Consider the following 23235-nt stretch of genomic DNA (forward strand, 5'->3'; position numbering starts at 1 on the left):
TTTATTATTTATACCCCGCCCATCTGACTGGGTTGCCCCAACCACTCTGGGCGGCTTCCAACATATATAAAAACATAATAAAACATTAAACATTGAAAAACCTTCCCTATACAGAGCTGCCTTCAGATGTCTTCTAAAGTTTGTATAGTTACTTATTTCCTTGGCTCGGGGGGTCACATAACTCCATACCCTCCAATGTTTCTCCATTGAAAATAGGGATGTCCTAAGGAAAAGCGGGACATTCCAGGATCAAATAAGAAACTGGGACAGCTTCTTTAAATCCGGGACTGTCCCTGGAAAATAGGGACACTTGGAAGGTCTGCTAGAAGCTGAGTTTTGCCTGTTAGGGGCTCTGCATTTTTCATGACAAATGGTGTATGGCAGGGAGGGAATTAAGGACTGGGTCCACCAGTTTCACAAGTGCCAGAGTCGCAGATGGCTCTTGCGTTCTCTTATATTATGTTCTCTTTTCATTTATAATTCTTTCAGAACTGGTGAGTTCCATTAACCTCCAGCTGATCTGGTCCAGCTGCTGGGGTTAAGGAGAGATAGTGAAACTAATGAGTTCCATAAGAATTATGAAGAAGGAAAGGAGAAATCAAGGAAAGGGAAGCTGATGACCCTGCAAATTGTCCCGTCTTCCACTCGTTTTTTTTGCAGAAGTGCCCAGCACTCAGTGAAAAGAGAAGGGGGTTGATTGAGCAAGTATATAGAGGAAGAGGAAAGCTTGCTTGTTGCTCGAGTCCTTTCTGCTTGGAGATCGATCATTTACTGCAGGCATGAGGAACCTTTGGTCTACCAGATATTGCTGAACTACAGCTTCCATCCTCCATGGCCATTGGCCATGTCTGCAGGAATTGAAGGGAGTTGTAGTTCAGCAACATCTGGAGGGCCAAAGGATCCCCAAACCTGGCAGAGAGGTTCCTCTGTTGGTGTCTTCTTTGTACAAAGACAGTTTTCCACTTGGGGTATGTTCACATTAGTAGTTAAAAATGTGGAGAGGTTGCCCCCCCCCACTGAGTTTCAAGCCATGTTTACACGACCATGTTGTTCACATCAGAGTGAGGGCAGGGATATCTACACCCAATGCTCATGACCTTTTTGGTTTCCTGGATACCGGTAGGTCAGGTGGTTGATAATGCCAATGTTGCAGGTTCGATCCCCATTTGGAACAGCTGCATATTCCTGCCTTGCAGCCAGTTGGACTAGATGTTCCTCAGGGTCCCTTCGAACTCTATGGTTCTGTGATTCTCTGTTCCTGCACAAAGTCACCCCAGAACTTCTATTCATGAAGCTGCCATCTGGGCAGCAAGAAGCTAGGAGAGAAATGAAGCCAAGCCAGGGCCCAGAACCAAGGGGCAGAAAGTGCAAAGGCAAGAGAGAGCAGATGAGGGTGAGGCTCAAAAGAAAAGTCACATATAGCCTAATGACCCAGAGGGCAGTTTGCTAAAGAGGAATGAATTGTCACTGGAACTTTGGATGGAGAAGCTAGTGAGATATCCAAGGCAAAGAGGTAGTGTGTGCCTGTCTGAATTTCTCCTACTGATTTGAACTAAGCAACCAAATGTTTGGCTAAACATCTTTACCAAAGAGGTTCCTATTGTTTGTTTTAATACATCTACATTTTTCAGTTATTTAATCCTGACACACCAGCCAGCCATGGTTCTACCTCAAATGCTACAATGCCATTAAAAGTGGAAATAGTCCTGCAATGACATTTATTAATATTTTTCAGCTTGGCACGTCTCATTCATAATTGTAAATTGCTCTCCTGAGCACAATGTACAGACATATTAGAAGCTATGCATCTTTATGTTATCACTGGGCCTTGAATGACTGCAAGTGTGATAATATCACACTCTTGGGGCCTGCTTGGGGGAAAAACACACACATTAGAAATCTCGTAAGGACAGAAGCTCTGGTTAAAATGTGACTAACACATCTGCTGCCTAACAGTGCCAGCTTCCTCTCTCTATCTGAGATCTTAGCAGAACTTGAGAAAAACTCACATATTAACCAAGTGATGAATTATGTTCTAAAGACCAGCAGCTTTGGTTCAATTCAGAAGCGAATTTCTGGATACTGGATTGTCAAGAATTATTTGTTTCTTGATTTCTGAACCATCTCTTCTCCCCAACCCACCAACCCCGGCCAGGCATTAAGAGTGGAGAGGAAGAAACCAAGAGGCTTGTCATACAAGCCTGAAAATGTGCCACCCCATGCCAGCCAAGAGGCACTATGGCACCTCTAATCTAGGAATTATACAGTGCATGGGAACAAGATGAGACAGGAGATTCTTCTCTTCCCTTTTGCAAGGGTCAGGCAGGAATGTGTCAGAGGCAACAGATTTGATCTTTGCAATCTGAGGAATCATTTTTGAATGCCAGGGTAATTTAAACGAGTCAGCCCCTCTGTACAGGCACGCAATGATACCCTTGATTTTCTCTTCCTCCCTGCGGACCTCACACAAAGCCATTCATCATGTATCCCTCACTTCATTGTACTGGATGACAGCTGTGCTCTCATGGATGATTTCAGGCCTTTTGGCAGCTAATGCTGACTGCCAGCCCCATACAGCTGTAACCTTGGCCCGTAATGCTGATAAAAGCTGTGCCCCCAAGAATACTAAGAAGAAAACAAACAACCTTTTATCCAGGGAAGAAGGTCCAATTATGTTTCTAACAGCTATGGCTTTGACATCCCTCCCTCCCCAACGATCACCTCTCTCACTGTTGTGGGTGGTGGGTGGGATATGATTGGTTTTAATAGACAAGCCCAGTGTGACACAGTACAGTGGTACCTCTACATACGAATTTAATGCGTTCCGAACGCACATTCGTAAGTCGAAAAAAATTGTAAGTTGAATCCCATAGGAATTCATTGGGAGAAAAAATTCGTAATTAGAAGCAACCCTATCTAAAAATCCGTAAGTAGAAAAAATCCTATCTAAACCGCATCCAAGATGGCGGACGGAGCTCCGTTTGTAAGTAGAAACATTCGTAAGTAGAGTTATTCGTAAGTAGAGGTATCACTGTAGATTCACATGGCTACTTCTTCTTCTTGTTTTTACTTCCTGTGGTATTTTTTCAAGATTTTTCTTTGCAACTATGAGGACTAGAACCTTATTTTACACATCGTATTTCTCTTTCTCTAGTCCGCCAAATTCTGCAGAAAGTCCCACATCTTACACGTATATGTAATTCACAGGATCCCGTCAACGGTTTGACCTTTCCAGAGGCTAGTAAGAGATCAAACTGATAGCTGCTTGGCAAAGGCAGCCATTGCTTATATAACTTCCTCCAGGAGCAAAGGAAGATAGGGGCAGTGGGGGCAGGCCGCCCCGAGTGGCGCAATCCCAGGGGTGCCATTGTGGCTGCCCACAAAACGCACGCCCTGCCCCTGCGCACGGCGCACCCCGTCCCCAGAATGCGCGCCACGTCCCTGGGGGCAGCGCACCTGCTCTCCGTCCCCGGTGGCGGAGCATGAACCTCCGCCACTGACTTCCTCTTATAATGGATATGATGGTGGGAGCTAAGTATTTTAGACTGTATAGAAGCACAGTTTTATGCCCACACTTCAGGGCAGTGAGCTGGAACCTGTGGCCTTCCAGAAGTTCTCAGGCTCCAACTCCCATAAGCCCCCAGTTGCATGGCAAGTGGTCAGGGATGATGGGATTTGTTGTCTGACAACATCTGGAGGGCAACAGCACAGGAAATAATAAAAATATTTGCTGTGTCCTGGCTGCAGATAGTTTTGCTATACCCAGGAAAGCTGCTTGAACCGTTAGACAGGCCTGTACAACCTGTCTAATGCACCAAGTTCAACACAAGCTGCCAACTAAGTACGAGGGCTCAGTAGAAGATCCATAAACCTCCTGTTTTTGCTGTCTCTCTGGGACTACTGGTACTAATAAAAAAAAACCAGAGGTGTCAAGTAGCTGGCAGATTGCCTGATTTAGGAGAAATAATAATAATAATAATAATAATAATAATAATAATAATAATAATAATAAATTTATTTATACCCCGCCCATCTGGCCGGGTCTTCCCAGCCACTCTGGGCGGCTTCCAACAGAAGAATAAAACACAATAATCTATTAAACATTAAAAGCCTCCCTGAACAGGGCTGCCTTCAGATGTCTTCTAAAAGACTAGTAGTTGTTTTCCTTTTTGACATCTGTTGGGAGGGCGTTCCACAGGGCAGGCGCCACCACTGAGAAGGCCCTCTACCTAGTTCCCTGCAACTTGGCTTCTCGCAATGAGGGAACCGCCAGAAGGCCCTCGGTGCTGGACCTCAGTGTCCGGGCAGAATGATGGAGGTGGAGACACTCCTTCAGGTATACTGGACCGAGGCCATTTATGGTAGGGCTTTAAAGGTCAGCACCAACACTTTGAATTGTGCTCGGAAACATACTGTTTCCTAGTTCTGCTGGATCTCTCAGCGGCCTTTGACACCATCAACCATAACATCCTTGTGGACCGTCTAGAGCAGGCATCCCCAAATGTGGCCCTCCAAATGTTTTGGCCTACAACTCCCATGATCCCTAGCTAACAGGACCAGTGGCTGGGGAAGATGGGGATTGTAGTCCAAAACATCTGGAGGGCCGAAGTTTGGGGATGCCTGCTCTAGATGGTCCAGAAGGATGTTATGGGTGATGGTGTCAAAGGCCGCTGAGAGATCCAGCAGAACTAGGAAACAGCTCTCACCTTTGTCCCTAGCTCGCCGGAGATCATCGACCAGCGTGACCAAGGCAGTTTCAGTCCCATGGTGAGGCCTGAATCCCGACTGGAAGGGATCCAAATGGTCCGCTTCTTCCAGGCGTACAACAGTGTGGAATGTCAACACAGACACGTGATGAAAACAATCACACATCCTGCAATGGGAGGAATGAAATCCCAACACCGGGAACGTCATAAAGATGTCACTAAAACACCATTGAAAGGGCAGAATGGGGTGTTTGCAGGCTTTTTCAATGGGTTTCAATTCTAGATGATTTCACTGACAAGTGTGATGCCTTGGAACGTAACCCCCGTGTAAATGGGGGGGCCTGCCTGTAGTCACAAGGTTCCTAAACAGCACCACCGCTATAGAATTAGCACCTTAACACAAGTTGTTGTTTAGTTGTTTAGTTGTGTCCAACTCTTCGTGACCCCATGGACCAGAGGACGCCACGTTACCTACCATAAATGTGTTTCACTGTGTAATAGTACTGTGGGTAAGAGCAAACACGTGCAGGAGACAAGCTTATGAACCCAAGGTGTATGAATCCCAACATGTTTCTTGCGATAAGCTGTGGTTGGGGGTTTCAGTAGGTCCTTTTTTAACTACTCATTTAACGAAGTGCAGTAGATCAGGATGCGTACTACTTTTGTTCCCTGAAAGCGTATTACTCAAAATGTGTTGAACTCACACTCCCTGAATTTGACCACTTAGGGCACATGCATACCGTTGTTTTTTGTTGTTGTTGTTTTGTTGGTGTGGATAGTGAGCTTTCTGTACCTCTGATGTAGGGGGGGAAAAAACCCCTGCTCCTTTTCCCTTATGGGTTATCCAAGAGCCTGTATAGCAGGGGTGCCCAAACTTTTTTCAAAGAGGGCCAGATTTGATTATCTGAACATGTGTGAGGGCCGAAGTTGGACTGAAGTTGTTGAGCTTTTTTTAGGATTGAAGTTTACCCCAAAGTTGTTGAGCTTTTTACCCCAGGACATATACTGCCACGGGGGCCGGATTAAATCGATTGGCGGGCTGGATTAGGCCCCCAAAACAGACTTTGGACATGCCTGCTGTATAGAGTCCTTAAGTGGGTTCCCTATCGGTAGGAGAAAAGAACAGAGGCCAACCAGAGAATATTGAGAAGCAAAGCAGCTTGTAAGCCTGATCTTTATTAAGCTTTTCCAAAAGGGTCCTCACTCACCACATGCAGGAGGGAGGAGGAACCCAGAACAATGCAAGCCCTTATATAGACTTTTGAAATTGCCTACCCTGTAGCTCAAAACCACCACCCAAAACATCATACATACATCACAGAAGGAGGCGGTCCCCAGCAGAAATACATCACAGGTCTGCAACAGAAATCCTGTCTGCCAGGATAGGATACCTGACAATCGTCAGTGACTGCTTTACTTGGGCAGCCCCGCCATTCTTTTGTGATGGTAAATACTTTAATTCCTGAATCCAGGTCACAGGCTCACCCTATTCATACACAAAGACACCCTAAAGACAGGTAAGCGAAATACAATGGAGAGGCTTTCCATTTCCTTCCTCCTTGCAGAGAAACATTCCAGGTAAATTTGGGAGAGTCAAAATGGTTTCAAGATTGCTCTCCTGTACTATTTCAGACACATGGTTTATATACTTATGTGTTTGCCTTTTAAATTTATGAAATATATAATTTATATATTTGAGACCATAATTTTTTACAACACCTCCATTAATTCTCTGTTGCCCATATGACTTTGACCTCAAAATCACCGCTTTCCTACGCTTTCTTCTCTCTCAATCTGGATTTTCTCATATCCTCTCCCCTTTTGGAGTATCCCTGGTATGAGAAAGTCCAGATCAAGGAAGGTCAAAAGTGTGGGAAGATAGTGATTTGGAGAATCACTGTAGCCGTATGGACCACAGAGAATTAACGGGAAGCTTACTACCCACGTAAAACAACACTGAGGACGAACCCTTAGTGTCTCTTTGTGGGTGCTTCCCTTCTAATGCATTCTGCTTAAATTGGAAACTCATAGCCTCTCTCTCTCTGTGTGTGCGTATGCATGTGTCCCTTTGATCTATTTTAATGGATTACTTCTAGCAAGGGTTTTTCCCTGCTTCAGGGCTCCCGACACACAAATAAAGAGCCTTTTGTGTTGACTTGAATTAAAGTTGAATAAGCCTGGTAAACATCTGGTAGATCTTACATGCACAGCAGGAGACACAAAAGCTGACAAGAGTAGCTGCTCTATGGGAAATCTCAGCTTTCAGATCTGCATAAGGAAGAACAATACCAAAGTTGTATTTCCTCAAAGCGCCTTGACAAAGGCTGGAAAGAACAAGCCAGTGAAGTGATGTCTGCCGCTTGCCAATTTTGGCAAAGTGTCCAAATGTTCATGGAGGCAACACCTTTAACAATGCAAACAACTCTGTGTCCATATGGTGCGGAATATCGTAGCTGCCCTCATGCAAAACGAAAACCTGCTACAGCAATAGTCTGTTGAAAGTCTTTCGTTATCCCTATGGCAACAGCTGAAGCAAAAAGCTGGTCTCGGGACAAGTGGAAAATATGTTATGAGAAAACCAGACATTCCAAAGGGGAGGCAGAGGAAAAGGATCTCTGCAATTTACCAGGAAAAGTATGCTGAAGTTACCGTTCAAAACATGTGGAGAGAGAGCCAAGTAGCACAAAGGGAATGATAACAAAGGAGAGGAAAGGTAAACTAGCTGGCTCTGGTCCTTGTGAATTTTGTGGAGAGTAGAGGTAAAAAGGGGACAACTGACCAAGCTAGCCATATCTCATGGCCAAGGTAGCCGTATCTCGCATTTCTAAACATACACTCCAAAGTAATTAAAGTCTAATCTAGACAAGGATTCTATAATGCTTTGGGTTTGTTTTGCTAGTGTTGCTCCTTGCACGCTGTCGGCCATTTTGTATGTATACCTTTAGGCAGCTCCACAATTGCAGAGAACACGCTTAGTTAGGCTTTCTCCTCCATGGCCTGAGGGCAATGGGGATGTATCAGGTCAGATCTACGTGTTTGACTGAAGTGGGGTAAATTCAGCATGCTCTGAGCCAGAGTTGTTCATTTTGTCTTCAAGGTCAGCCATAATGGTGATAACTGATGAGCTTTTCTTCTAGAAGTCCAATGGCTAAAGAGCAGTGGTAATTTCCCAAGGATGATTGTTTTCTCTTTCCACAAAAGCCAGGATTTTCTCAAGAGTTTGTTTCTCCTGCTGTTTCCTCCAGGTTTTCTCACCCCTTCCAGAGCAGCCTTTTAAAGCCTCTTCTATTTCCTGTTCCTCCTCCTCTCGGCTCTTAACAGAGTGCATCTGTTTTCTCTGTTTAGGTTATTTAAACTGTCTGCTAATCTAAGATATGCAACTTTGTTTATTCTCCTCAGTGTTGTTGTTGTTTTTAATTCAGCAATTGCTTTTCTAGGAGCTGACCTAAAAGCACCTCACCCCCCAAATAGGCGAATATTTTTCTGGCCAACTGTTACATGCACATATAAAATAGCTCAAGGGGCATATAGGCAAAGGGACCCCTGACCATTAGGTCCAGTCGCGAACGACTCTGGGGTTGTGGCGCTCATCTCGCATTATTGTTCGAGGGAGCCGGCATACAGCTTCCAGGTCATGTGGCCAGCATGACAAAGCAGCTTCTGGCGAACCAGAGCAGCACACGGAAACGCCGTTTACCTTCCCGCTGCAGCGGTCCCTATTTTTCTACTTGCACTTTGATGTGCTTTCGAACTGCTAGGTTGGCAGGAGCTGGGACCGAGCAACGGGAGCTCACCCCGTCACAGGGATTTGAACCACCAGCATATAGGAAGTGCCAAAAGTGGGGATTAATGACATTGCTTTACATTAGGGATGGGGAATCAGCCCGGGGGCAGCATTCCGTCCTGGACAACCTTCTAAGGACTACACGCTAATGGTAGATGGAATCCGGTGGCAGAAGTGGGTGGAGCACTGGATGTGGCACTTACCTTTGTCCAATGGGCCAAATCTCTCCATTGCCTATTCAAACAAACAAGATGAAATATCACAGCCCAAGGACACACGCCAGGCATGAAATAGTGCTTGAGGATGACATGGAGCAGGGTCAGTGAGGGGTATAGACTCTGGAGATTGGTGACCAGAGAAGGAGTTGTTTCTCAGGAAATTCCTGCATTTGCAAAAAAAAACCCCCAAGCGTAAGGTTGCCCTCCTCTGCTTTACATATATGCCAGGTATAGGGAACTTGTAGTCCAACAACATTTGGAGGGCCACAACTCCCATCATTCCTGACCCATGGCCATACTGGCTGGGTCTGAAGGGACCCGGAATCCAAGCACACCTGCAGGGTCACGGGTTCCCCATCACTGGTATAGTAGTAATCTCTGAATGAGACACCCAGAAATATGTTTTAGAGGGCAAAATCCCTGAAGGACATCCCAGCTCTGTCTGCAGTGTATGTTTTAGGCAATGTGATTGCGTTGGTATGGCGGGAACAATACTCGTATCTAAACTGATTAAGAGGTTTGGAGAATGTTTCCATGGGAATAATACATCACAGATAACCAGTATCTAGTGTGCAGGCCCAAACCACGAAATGGAAAATATGAGATGAAAGAATGTCTTTTTGGTATGCTACACATCCTTTCACATGTTCTGAGTTTGTTTCTTGGGTGAAATCCATGGTGTCTTGGGCTGTTTAAAAGACTCTTAAACCTGTCTAGGTAAGAAGTATGGGTAACCATAGTTTATGAATAATTAGGAATTATCCTGTGTAATATTTATATGAACATGATATTAGCAAGAGGAAACTAAGTCTGGAAAACATAGCTGAAATGTTGACAATGGGGGTTCTGGTCTATTACCATACCAAAAGATATCCACATCTGTGAAAGTTGAAAGTTTACAGAATTACAAAGAACAAAGCTGGTATGTTTCCGGAGTACAAGCTGTACCTTGATAGTTCTTGGTGTGAAGCACAGGATCAAAACTCTGGGATGGTGCCCAGAGAACATCTGATTCATCCCTCAATATGAAGTTAGCCTCTCATAATACAATCTAAGTAATACTGAAAGGGGCTTAGAAGTAGAGAGCTGGTGAAGAAGCCTTCAAAGTTAGGGCTGCCATATGTCCCTACATTACCAGGATTTCAAAGGTGGAATTGATGTCTGGGGTGAATTTCTGAATGGTGGTGCTTTGTCCTGTATCTTCAGCAAGTCAATCAAAAAATGTTGTGGGGTTTTTGTGGGTTTTTTTTTGCATTGGGGTGCCCTAGGCTTTACTTTTTGAAATATGGCAACCTTACCAAGTGAAGAGTTCAATTTCCACATGATCTAGATGCCCCTGAAGCCTTGTTCATGTCTGTGCACTGTTGAAGCCAGACAAGAATGCCATTAACTCAACTGCCCAATTGGAAAATGTGTGCCTGGTTACCTGTAATTAGTGATATTGCCCTATGTCAACAGGGCACACCTTTGTCGTGCACTGACAAACTGACATGCAAGCGGATTCATTTAAATAATTACCCATGACTCTTAAGAAAAATGTGACCTGTTTATTGTAACTGAGAAGCATTCATAACAGTGCAAACAATTCTTTGGTAGATTTATTTAGTACAATAAAAATAACTAAGACTTCACTTTTGGTAGGAGTTTTTTTTAAAAAAAGTAAATAAATATGGAACAATTGCAACTGAAGAAATACTGAGAAAAATGATCATTCGGCCATTGGCCACTGTCTTAAAATGTTACATAGCTTTTATCAGCAGAAAATGTAAAAAGAAAAAGAGAAACATATTCATTTGTACAATGTTTGAATTTTTTAAAAAATAAAAAAATTAGAATGAGACCTATTTCCTAATCCAGTTTACCACCAGAGGTGTAGTGGTAATAAATGCTGGAATCTGTATAATTTTACATACTAATTTAGCAAATACTGATTAGATATCTGCTTTATTTAACAAGGGAAAACAGAGGTATATTTGGTTAATGAATACATGGAAATACTAAAGTGGCTGACACTACAATTGTATACAGAAGTAGGACCCCTTGAATTTAATGGGGCTGACTCTCAGGTATGTGGTTATAGCATTACAACCTAAAATACCTGAACAGGTTTTTTTCCCCTCCCCTCTTTTAAAACAATACAGCATTAAAAATTAAGGGTGATTGGTAACATTTAAAAACTTCCACTAGTCACCAATATGCTTGTTATAGTTATAGCCCTTGTTTCGAAATCTGTCCAAGTTTGTAGGAATTTTAGATAGCAGCTTGGAAAGCACAGTTGGCATCTGGATTTTCAATAAAACAAAATATTTTCGAGCACTGAAAGACCTTAAGAATTTAACCCCAAATTTAAATATAACACATAAAAATAGGTATTTTGCTGTAATGGCAAAAAGCCAAATATTTGTGTATGAAATTGCCTCACAGTGCAATCTTGTGCATGTTTACTCAGAAGTAAGTCCCACTGTGTTTCATGGAGTCTTCTTAGACTGCCATCCCATCCCAACCCCGTTAGTGGTTTAGGATAGAGTGCAGCGCTCTGTCCACTAATGTGTGTATGTCCATTTGTAGTAGAGGTTGGTATGCTGCCAATAAGTCCTGAAACAGGGAATTTCAAAGCAAGGTGCCAGAAGCTTTGAATCTTTGGGATCCAAAGCCTGCAGAACCCTCAGCAGCCTAGTTTTAAGCTCCTCGGCTATTCCAGCCTTGGCAGTGGAACAGCAAAAAATGTTTTTAAAAAACCCCATCTTCAGCTTTCCATCCTGGCTGGTAGGAGCTGGCAGGGCTTTGGCCCTCAGGCTCCTATTGTCCCTGGTCTGGTTAGGATTGCTCTGTAAGTGTATTTAGGATTGCAATCATGATGTTGTATGCACTCCTGACACATTTTGCTTAACACCACCACAGTTGCTGTCTCCACCAAACAGGTTTCTTGGCTAATTTGGTGATGCACAATATGATAGATAGCGAATGATTTATGCAAGGGAGCTGATGTACCATAATATTATTAGACTACCTTTATTTGATGCACTACTGTGTTATCAAACAAAATTATTAAGCAAGTTGAAAAGGTTCCTGTATTTGCCTCCTCTCCTCCTTTTTGTTATGGCATTGCTTTTTTAGTCCCTGATCCTTAAATCCTAATGATTTAACTTGGCAATAAGTGACTAGCATTAGTTAGCAGAGAGAGTCAGAGAGTCAGGACTTGAAGAACACTGCTATATTCCAGGGAATTAAGATTTGTTTTCTGGATAAGCACCATTTAAGAAGCCAAACATGTCTGTCAAATGAGGTGTGAGAGTTTTCCTTCACTGTATGTAATAATAAAGGTAAAGGGACCCCTGACCATTAGGTCCAGTCGTGACCGACTCTGGGGTTGCGCACTCATCTCGCATTATTGACCGAGGGAGCCGGCGTATAGCTTCCAGGTCATGTGGCCAGCATGACAAAGCCGCTTCTGGCAAACCAGAGCAGCACATGGAAACGCCGTTTACCTTCCCGCTGGAGCGGTTCCTATTTATCTACTTGCATTTTGACGTGCTTTCGAACTGCTAGGTTGGCAGGAGCTGGGACCGAGCAACGGGAGCTCACCCCGTCGCAGGGATTCGAACCACCGACCTTCTGATCAGCAAGCCCTAGGCTCAGTGGTTTAACCACAGCGCCACCTGGGTCCCAGACATGTTGGTTATAAAGAGGCAAAGTTGAAAATACAAAGGTAAACAATGGCGAGTTAATGTAGACATACATTTGACAGTGCTTTTGTTTTACCTCTTAACTGGGCACACAGATTCACAAAAAAGGTAATCATTAACATGATTTTGTCACAAGGGCTATGGGAGTGGGGAAACAGGCACTATGCATTATGAAAAAAACCTTAAATGAAACCATATTTTTAAAATAAAGTTGGTAAAGGAATAGCTAATCCCTATTCGGTAAGCCTTCTATTGGATGGGTTTTCCACAAATCACAGTACGGCTTAGGAACACATCTACAGGAGCAAGTTTTTAGAACAATTCAGTAGGTGTCATTTAGTGCTCTTCACTAAACTCTGTTTCATTATAATATCTCCACCCCTCTAGTTTAAATGGGCCTGCCCTTTTCTATTCACACAGCTTTGTTTTTACTTTCACATTCCATGACAATACCATGGAATACCATACTAGAGGATATAAGAGGATGTGTAGACTGTACCCTTGAGAAATAAGATGCTGGGGAACGATACACTTTTTAACCACCACACAAAGAGGCAGAAATATGACGGATGAAGCTTTCACAATCCTTGCACCTTGATTCCAAGATAATCCAAACTCATTGATAGGCAGCTGTTAAAAGGGAAAGGAGTCTCCCTGGGAAGAAGACATGTGGCAGCTTCAGGCACAATGCAGAACCTAAATCGAGAGCGAATCTGACATAGGTCTGATTCTTTGGGTGGGGGGAAGGGATGCCCATTCAGCTATGCTTTTTTAAGAGCAAAATGACTGCAAAATTAGAGGACATCATATTAAAAACAAAAGGTTGCAGCATGGAGGGCTTCTGTTCACTCTTCTGTCAGTTAGACATGCCCCCCCCCCTTACAAAATTCCCATTTTATTTCCTCTTGCACATGATTTTTCTCCTACTACAACAGGAATTTAGTATTCTGTGGCAAGTGAGCAATGCACAGACCTCATTGGGCACGTCTTTGCCTCACATCCCAATTTCAGGGATTTCCTCTTAATATTTGTGTATGTCTCCAAACCTTGGGAATCCTCCAAGCCAGCTAATCTCTCTCTCTCTCCCTCTCATGTGCGGTGCCATTTTCACAATATAAGCTACAACATTTGCGTCCTAGCATCAGAAATTAGAGAGAATTATATCTGTTAGAGCTCACCAAAGTTCAGTCCTTGCATCCATTCAAGCAGCAGCAGAGGATATATGAAGTATGCCAGGGGAAAGGAATCTTGAACAGGTGGAAATGTTACCACTGAGTAACTACTATACAGATAATCTCTATATGCAGGGCTTCCCCCCCCCAGCTGGAACTCAAGTTCCAGCACCTCTCAGGTGGGTGCCATTTTAAGAGAACAAGGTGAGTTCATGGTGAGTTCTGGCACCTCTTTTTCTAGAAAAAAATATCCCAAGCACTAAGGGAGACAGGGTTCCAGATGGGATGATGGTACTTTTGGAAATCTGAGTTCTAGAATGTATTTCCCCACCCCTAGAAATTAAGCTCTGATAAGAGGATTTGCTATTACTGTGCTGCTTCAGTGTCCTTTGGTTTGCAGTGCTGGAGGGCGTAGGGCATTTTATCCCGTCTATTAGATTAGATAAGTAGTAGAAACAGCCCTCTATGGTCCAATCCAAACAATATTTTCTCAAGGGCAAACATTGCAAATGAGGCCAGAAGGGTGCAGAAAAATCAGGTAAGTCCTAGCTCAGGTTTAGCTCATTGTGCAGTAGTCAGAGCAGCCTTTTTGTTGTTGTTATTGCTGTTGTCTTACAGCAGTGCTTTTTCTTTCACGAGTACACTGACTTTTGAATTACGTTACACAGTGCAAGGCTGAACACATATTTTATGCCTATGATTTCTAATCATCTAGGTATTGTACAGAGAAATAAAGAAGGGCAACTGTGGACAGTGGATAGGACAGATTATTAATACTGCAAAGAGGTGTGGGAGAAAACCGCAGCAAAATTTGTGTTCTCCACACTCACCATCCTTTAGAATTGGCACTGCCACAGAATATTGAGTAAATACTGAGTGAATGCTGTAAAGACATGATGTGAGTGGCTAAATAAGTAGACTATGGGTCTCAGAAAGACCTTAAACTAGCTCCATCAAGGTATTTGATAGAAGGCAAGCTAGACTATCAACACTGGGCCAGACAGTATTTTAAAAACAAAAGCTGTGGCCCTCTTCATCCTAATAAATGGCTCCTGACTTCCTTTCGCCAGTGTATGAAGAAATAAAAGCCAGTCTAATAAGACTCAAAACCACTTGACAAAGGAGCCTTTAAAAAGTAGCACCAAGTTTTCAGTTTGTTGAACCTGAGAAGATTGTCCTGTCCTGTCTTGTGTATTCCCTTTCAATACTTTTACACTGTGGTTTTTCAGTGGGCAAGCATGTAAAATAATACATTTTCTTACATTGTTACACCATCATTTGAATGCTGTCCTGCAAGCGTCCTGTTGTGGTTTTATGCCTAATGTTACCTGTATTTTGCCATCAGCAGATATCCATATGACTTGTATTGTGACCATTGCAAAGCAGGCTTAGAGCTTATTCTCCTTGCTAACAGTTTGTTTTAAGCAGACAGGACAGCAAACTCCTTTAAGCTTCACAGGTGTTGCACAGTCGTTCGGTGGACACGATTCCACGTAACAGGTTATCTGGCCAACCTGTGTTAGGGAAATTATAGCAACAGCTAAGCACACATCCTAATAAAGTGTTCAATAGTCAGTGACATTATTCAGCAAATATCCCCCCACAACTGGCATTATGCCATGAGCTACTAACCAGAAACCCAGGGAAGATCACTAATTTGATCAGTTTTCTACCACAGAACCCACACTTAATCTAATGGTTATTAATGTCAGCCCTGTTTAAATTTATTGTCCCTAAACCACACTTCGATGTATGGTATGAGACTCTCTTCAGTCCAATGGACAGAGATAATAGCTAGCTTATCCTGAAAAATCTTCAAGAGTTTGAATTGTATGAATTGTGTAATTTTAGTTGAATTGGAAGAAATTTGAGGAATTTTCTTCTGCACTGTTTATTCAGTAATCTGCATTACTAGATTTCACTAGTTTTGGGAAGGGGTAGGAAACAGGACCCCTCTAGCCAGGCCATACACACCCACCCACACCACACTAGCAAATTTCAACCATGCCTTTGGTTTCTGAAACATTAGCAGGCATCGCTCAAAACATTTTACAGCTGTAAGAAATAAGGGCTGGCTCTTCAAAATAAAACAAAGCTGGGATTCTTAGGAAGCCAATTTCTGTGCCCATTTCCATACTGTTCTGGCAGTAGCTCGTTTGGTAAGAAGACAAGCCAGTAGACTGAGTGAACAGAAGCATGTCTTCCTGGCAGTGAAATCTGTTGAGGCCAAAACAGCAATCAGAGTTCCAGCTGTATTCATGATTCACTCCTGCATGCACAAATCACTTCTTCAGTTTGCAAGTGCAAAAATTGCAACGGCAGTTACCTTTATTTACAATTGAGCACACTGCAACATCAGTATGACGTTGCAACCCTATTCGTGCTTACTTGGGAATATGCCCCATGTCTACGTAAGTGTGGAGACGCCATGTTAAAACTATGAAAATGAATATTCTGATTACTCACTTTGCATTCGCATGTGGTGCACGGGTCTTTTTTCCAGGTTTCATTACTGGAATAAGATTTACCCTTTTCGTCAGTGCATTCAGTTCTACTGAGCCGTGATTCAAGTTTCTTTATCTGAAGAAAAGCAGGAAATCCTTGTTTAGCTATCTGTATACTAAAAGCGTTCCCATTACCTTTTGTATGCAAGCCAGTAAAACACAGAAACACTCAAGTACTCAAATTGTATCTTGTTTGTTTTTACTGAGAGATGCAATCCAATAGGGTTCCTGGCTGGTTGTTGAGGCTGAAGGATGCATTCAATGTCACATTTCATTTGACTGTCAAAAAGTTCTGCTACTGGAGGGAATGGGGTCAAGCAGAAGTCTGGTAGTTTCCAAAAGTGGGTACAGTGGTACCTCGACATCCGAATGCCTCAACTTCCGAAGGTTTTGACTTACGAAGTTGGCAAACCCGGAAGTCTTTTCACCGTGTGCGCATTCTGCGGCTGTGCAGAAGCGCAAAATCGCGCTTCGCACATGCACAAAACAGACGCTTCGACAACCGAAGGATTCGACTTACTAAGAGCACCGCAGAACAGATCGCCTTCGTAAGTCGAGGTACCACTGTATTTCTGGTTTGTGACCGTAATAAATCAATTTATTCATTCAAAGTGGGTGGTACTGCCTCCTGGAGGGCAGTGGGGTTACCTAAGGGGGGGGCCTCTAAGAGGCAAGGGGGGCAGTAAGAGGTGTAAATGACTATGATATTTTAAAAACCTGGTATTACCAGGTCAAGTTCATCAATTTTGTTAGGCCCAAGATTTGCTGCTTGTTGATTGCATGTATTCACACATGAAAGGGCATGTGTGTGTGATCGAGGATGTGTGCTAATAGTCCTACTCACTTCAAGCGATGGAAGCCAAGAGATGGATTTGAGATGTCCAGTGTTGAGCACAATGAAGTTACATATTTATTGTATGTATATCCAGCTTTCATTATGAGGCGCTCAAGGCAACATCATAGTTCTCCCCCACTCTCACAATAGCCGTGTGGGAATCCTCCTCTCTCTCTATTTGCACTTCTCTGTATCTCAGCTACAAGTGCTAGTCTTAATGCACAAGTGTTCCTTCTCTCTCTCTCTCTCTCTCTCTCTCTCTCTCTCTCTCTCTCTCTCTCTCACTCACACACACACACACACACACACACACACACACACACAACTATGCAAATGGATTTTAAGAATGCTTCCACTGCCACAAGGATTCCTTCAATGAGTGGAAGGGCCTTTAAACCAGCGGCGGGAAACTGTTTCAACCCATTACATGCACTCTTTTATACGATGAGCAGGAAGCTTAAGACAGTGACTCTCCACCCACTTACCTGGGTGTAAGCCCACTGGACTCATGAGACTTATTTCTGATCAGACATGTATGGGGATTCTACTGCTGAAACACTTTCTGTACCACACAGTCTAATATTATCTGAATAGCCTTTTTTATGTTCACCTGTTTTCTGAGGTCTGTGATAGTTTTTTGCATGTCACCAACAAATTCTTTGAAGTCATTCATGACGGGTGCTTTCTTGCGCACGTCGAAGGATGAGATGGTAAGGTTAGAAAATTTATTCTCCCTCGCAGAACTGCAACGACAAAAAGTTAAGCAGTATATTAAGCAGGAGGGGCAACCCATTTCTTTTTTGAAATGTATACGTTTCTATAAAGAAGGTTAGTTTACGAGTATGCTTATGCTGTACAAATTAGGCTTAGGTGTTTCAATCCCTTGCAAACACACAATGGAGGATCTAGCAATGGCAGAAAAAAATTGGGAACTTTCCACAACGGTAATAATTTCCAATGGTGACTCTTCGGTGCTGAATGAGATGCAGAGTTGATATAGTCATTTAAAAGTTCTTAGACTCCACATAGTGAAGACCAGATGGCAACTGCTTTCTCCTCAAGATGTTTTTTGAAATAGGTGTTGCTGCTGTAACAGAATTCTTTCATGTTGTGAAACTTGGCATAAACTTTACCGCATGCAGGGGGGGGGGAGAATATGCTGATTGGCAGGTGTTCCCTTTATTGAGCTTTACATTCTGCAGACTTAAAATAAAAGCCAGTAATACAGTCCAAAAAAATCAGTACGGCTAGCAGCTTCCCCCCCCCTCTAATAAATTGCTTTAATCCTCTCTCTCCCCCATGTTACTTGAGATAAGGATGAGAAAGCCAGCCAAGATCAGGGAAGAGAATGCAGATTTAAAAGTATACAGCAACAAGTGAACACATGCATTATTATTCTCCAGTGAATAAAATGTGACCTACATAGCAGAATTACTTTTTCCTCTTCCAACAGAATCTCAGTTTTACTTATGAAGAAAACTTAAGCAACACTTAATGAAAGCAGGAGAGATCGGCGCTGAAGGGGAAAACAGCACAGTGTGGGGTTCAGGCCTAACATCCCCATTGTACTTGTATGCTAAAAACTGACCCCTTTGTATTGTAGGAGGGTTGGAGAAGAAGAGCATAGGCTTGAAACAGTCTGAAAAGGTCGACCAGTTGTTTCAGCCAAGTAAGCATTACTCACCATGTCTTTACACTTCACCATGGAAAGATGTTACATCATTAAGGTGTAAATAATAATAATAATAATAATAATAATAATAATAATAATAATAATATATTATTATTATTATTATTTATACCCCGCCCATCTGGCCAGGTTCCCCCAGCCACTCTGGGTGGCTTCCAACAAAATATTAAAATACAGATTAATGAACCTGTTATTATTTAGAAGATATATGGATATTTAAGTATAATTTTATATTCCCACTCACAGAACAGTGTATCCTGGAAACAGCCGAGCAGGAATTTCTAATGTGCAGATGCATATTTGCTTCTAAAAATAATAATCAATACAACTAAGAACTTGAACTCTTTCCATCTCTTTGCAGCTGATGGAAGTATATAAAACAGTAGCATTTAAATGGCAAAAACCAGGGTTGGTTGTTTTTTTGGTGCATTCTTGGTCTTCCCTGTTTTAGTTAATAAAAGTGTCAATTATTTAATACAGGTATCCCCAAACTTCGGCCCTCCAGATGTTTTGGACTACAATTCCCATCATCCCTGACCACTGGTCTTGTTAGCTAGGGGTCATGGGAGTTGTAGGCCAAAACATCTGGGGGGCCGCAGTTTGGGGGTGCCTGATTTAATAGTATTTTTATTAGATGTTAAGAAGTGCATTATAATAACCCTTGTTTATTGTTGTTTCATAGTGCTGAAACATGCACAGTCCCCCCCCCATTTTTCTTACCTTTGCATTTTTTTAAAAAAAAAATGCCTCTCACTGGAAATAAGCATGTGTTAAAAGGGTGACTCATAAACAAATGGAAGATTAAAGACTTGGTGATTATCCTGGACAATAGTTTAAACTATAAACTATGAAACAACACTAGCAAACATTTGTACTGGCTAATTTCCAAGCATTGTATCCCATTACAGGTTTTGCAAGCAACAGACTATTTTACAAATCTGAGACTGTTACAGTGTGTACTACACATATTTTTAAGCATCTCTCCCACCTACCATGCAACCATAGCCAAAATGACAGGAACCATACACTTCAACTTCCTAAGATATTTACATCATGCTTGCATCCTCCTGCTCAGGGAAAAAAACCAGGAGGAGAGAAGGAAAGGACAAAAGGTAATTTAGGAGTATTGTTGATGCAACTCATAAATTACTTTGACTATGGACTGAAGGCATGATGTCATAGTCCTAGGAAGGCCCATTATCATCCTAGGTGGACAAAAGTACACTTGGATTAGCAAAGCTGTTCAGGATATTTATGATTAAAAGCCCTGTACATTAGTAAGTACAGGGGGCGCTGTGGGTTAAGCCACAGAGCCTAGGGCTTGCCAATCAGAAAGGTCGGAGGTTCGAATCCCTGTGATGGGGTGAGCTCCTGTTGTTCGGTCCCTGCTCCTGCCAACCTAGCAGTTCGAAAGCACGTCAAAGTGCAAGTAGATAAATAGGTACCGCTCCGGCGGGAAGGTAAACGGCGTTTCTGTGCACTGCTCTGGTTTGCCAGAAGCGGCTTAGTCATGCTGGCCACATGACCCGGAAGCTGTACGCCGGCTCCCTTGGCCAGTAAAGCGAGATGAGTGCCGCAACCCGAGACATCCGCGACTGGACCTAATGGTCAGGGGTCCCTTTACCTTTACATTAGTAGGACATACAAGATTCTTTAAAAATAAGTGTTATTCGCTTTAGAACTGGGATTGTATTATTTAAAGAATCCAATAATTCTGTTCCTAACATGATATTCTGACATGTTTATGGCTTCCCCAGATATCTCCCTCGTAAGATGCTATGGATAACTAGAGCCGAGTGTCATCAGCATACTGATGGTACCTAGGCCTAAAACACCTAATGACCGCTCCTAATGGCTTCTTGAAGATATTAAACAGCACTGGAGATAATAATACACCTTTGTTGTATGATTCACAATCCACTTGGTCTTATCAAAATGATTTTGAATGATAGCCTGGCACTCAGTGCATGAATCTCAGGAAGGATAGCCACCCATTAAAAATACAACAGCACAAAAAATGACAGCATTTTGGATCACACAAGGCAATCTGAATAACCATGTATTTGCCCCAAATTCTTTTTCCTATGTAAGATAAAACAAATCTGAATGATTGCTTGTGATGCAGTAGCCAAGAAAGAGTTCTTTCTAAAGCTATTTAATTACGAAGCACTTGAAATAACAGGAATGCAACTTTTGGAAATGAGTAAGACATACGACCTCCTAGCTGATAAGATAGGGCCACATTCCTAAAATTCATGTGCTGAAGGACAAAAGTAAATAGACTTGCAGCTGAATGTTTGGGAGGTGTCCAAAGACTTCTGTGCCTCAGTAATAACATGCATGTTTATATATTGTAATTTTAAAAAATAAATAAAACCTTTACCTTGTTTTTGACATTTTCATGTGCTTTGATGGCTTGTCTTCACGGAAACTGAAATCAAGAGAACGTCTTCCTCGAAAGTGGTAAGAGAATGCATTGAATTGTCCTCTAGTTCTACAGTCTGAAATTAAACAGAATGTTATGGGGTTTATGAACAAGTTTTCGGATTTTAAAGACATGTATTGTGCCCAGTAAACTGTAAGTGGCTTTTTTGGCTTGGAAAACTGTATGGAAAAGCTCAAAATAACCTCTTCCCCAAAATCTTTTAGTGAAGTATCAGGTACCTCTGTGAGAGACATACACAGAGAGAAACTTCACTCATGGTGAAATTAAATATCTACAGGTAGTTTGATTATACATTAGAGGCGGAGGTAGGCAGCTGTTTGCAGGTGCTATATACTTTACCCCTTAAGAGATGGGAAGACGGGGTGGTGAATAGTATGGGAACTCATAGCTGCGCATTAGGGTTGTGGAAAGCTTTCCTACAGTAGATTTGCTGGCTGAGAGTGGAAGAGAATGTTAGAAATGTGCTATTTACTGCTGAGAGAGGAGGTTTGTTCATCAAAGTTCTCTGCCTGAAAGGTTTGAACAGATTCCTTTTTCAGGGGGCATCACTATGCAGATCTGTGGTTTGAGGTGGTTGGCTTATGTTGATGCTTTAAGAAGGGCAAGAAAGATGAAATATTAATCACTTTTGAGAGAGACACACACAGGAAGAGAAACTACTTTGCTTACCAGATTAAAACAGTAATTCTGTGGTTTGTCAAACAAGTATTTGGGTTTTGTTAGAGGAAGAGCCACTTTGCTTTTATTACACTGCTTTACTACTTGTTAAATGTTCCAGGAAGAGGTACATTTCAGTAACAAATATAATTTAAAATCTAACCTGGAAAAGTATTTAAGAGCAAGGAAAACAAAAAGAGATACATTCTATTATGTAGTGTTGCAATAATAAAGACTCAATAAAAAGGCCAGCTTTTTATAGTATACACCTTGGCCAAACTCTCAAATTTTGATTGAAAAGTGCTTGTTTACAGAATAGGAGCAATGTTTCTCCTTTCAGTATATAGAGGAACAATGTCTGTAAGTGTAATGGCCTCTTTTTCCTTAAAGCTTCCATTAGCTGTCGAGGAAGAAAGGGATACAATGGGAACAAATTTGGAATTGGGAGAGCCAGAAATATAAATACCCATGGTTTGAAGATCCCCACTCCCTTTAGAGCAGGGTCTAGGGCCCTCCAAATTCAGCTGCAGCTCAAAGTTGGCCTCAGCTAGTGTCAACCTTGCCGGTTCTTCCTACAGCTTCCTAAACCAACAAAAATCTTAATCTTTAGGAGAGGGGTAACCAGCTGTGGTGAAGGTTCACTAGAGACAATAGAGGCACTAGTTACCTTTTCTTATTGGGCAATGGAGGTCCAGATCATGTTGAGGACTGTTATTCCCATTGGGGCTCATGGGATTTACATTTCTTTCTGCCTCCAAAAGTGAAGGGGTGGGGCAGGAGGAGACTACAAGCTTCATGCATGCCAACTAAAATTCCAGTGCAGAAGAGACAAAAAGTCTTGTCTTGTTCCTAGTGAGCTTTCACAACTACAACTACAACTTCCTCTCCTTCCCAACTGCTGTTACTGATTTGTCTGGGAAAGGGCCAGGGGGAATAGAGGAGGATGACTGCCTAAGGGAGAGAGAAGGATAAACTTTACTGTAAACAGTGCTAGCCATAGTCTTCTCTTGAGGAGAGCAGATGAGGTTCAGGCAAAGTGAGACAATGCTACAGTCAAACTGAAGATGTATCAACCATTATGAATATGATGTCCAGGTTTTGCCAAATATGGACCACTCAAGCACAGTGCTTAAGAAATACTTGTCTATCACATGGATCAGGCATCCCCACACTGCGGCCCTCCAGATGTTTTGGCCTACAACTCCCATGATCCCTAGCTAACAGGACCAGTGGTCGGGGAAGATGAGAATTGTAGTCCAAAACATTTGGAGGGCCGAAGTTTGGGGATGCCTGACATGGATACTCCATCTTTCTTCAAATGTCCTTATTGGGGAAGGAGGGCATGCAGGAGTATTTTACTTTTCATCCTTTCTCACCAGCCTTTTAAGATTGGGTTAGAATGATCATTCCAGGGGGAGAATGTTCACTTCTCAAAGATCTCCCGACAGGGCAGGGATTTGAACCCATGTCCCTAGTTCAATTTTAAGAAGTTTTGCGCTATGCTCCCACATTCAGCAGGGTTTGTGCAAGAAGAACT

General features: G+C 42.5%; 1 protein-coding gene across 3 annotated transcripts in view; it reads right to left on the minus strand.

The window, feature by feature from the left end:
- Positions 1 to 10235: 10235 nt before the first annotated feature.
- The window catches only part of PXDN (peroxidasin), a 79903-nt gene continuing 66903 nt past the window's right edge, over positions 10236 to 23235 (minus strand). For 2 of the 3 annotated variants that reach the window (XM_035109922.3, XM_035109923.3), the window contains 4 exons: positions 20979 to 21096; positions 17516 to 17648; positions 16033 to 16146; positions 10236 to 15080 (listed from right to left, as the gene is read on the minus strand). In XM_035109922.3, the coding sequence (XP_034965813.1) occupies positions 14955 to 15080; positions 16033 to 16146; positions 17516 to 17648; positions 20979 to 21096 (491 nt within the window). In that variant the 3' untranslated portion in view covers positions 10236 to 14954. Of the gene's footprint in view, positions 15081 to 16032; positions 16147 to 17515; positions 17649 to 20978; positions 21097 to 21513; positions 21632 to 23235 lie in introns of those variants that run through there. The other variant, XR_004692271.3, reaches the window with a different exon arrangement.

This window comes from Zootoca vivipara, chromosome 3, assembly GCF_965207765.1.
Source record: "Zootoca vivipara chromosome 3, rZooViv2.hap1.1, whole genome shotgun sequence".
Taxonomy (NCBI): domain Eukaryota; kingdom Metazoa; phylum Chordata; class Lepidosauria; order Squamata; family Lacertidae; genus Zootoca; species Zootoca vivipara.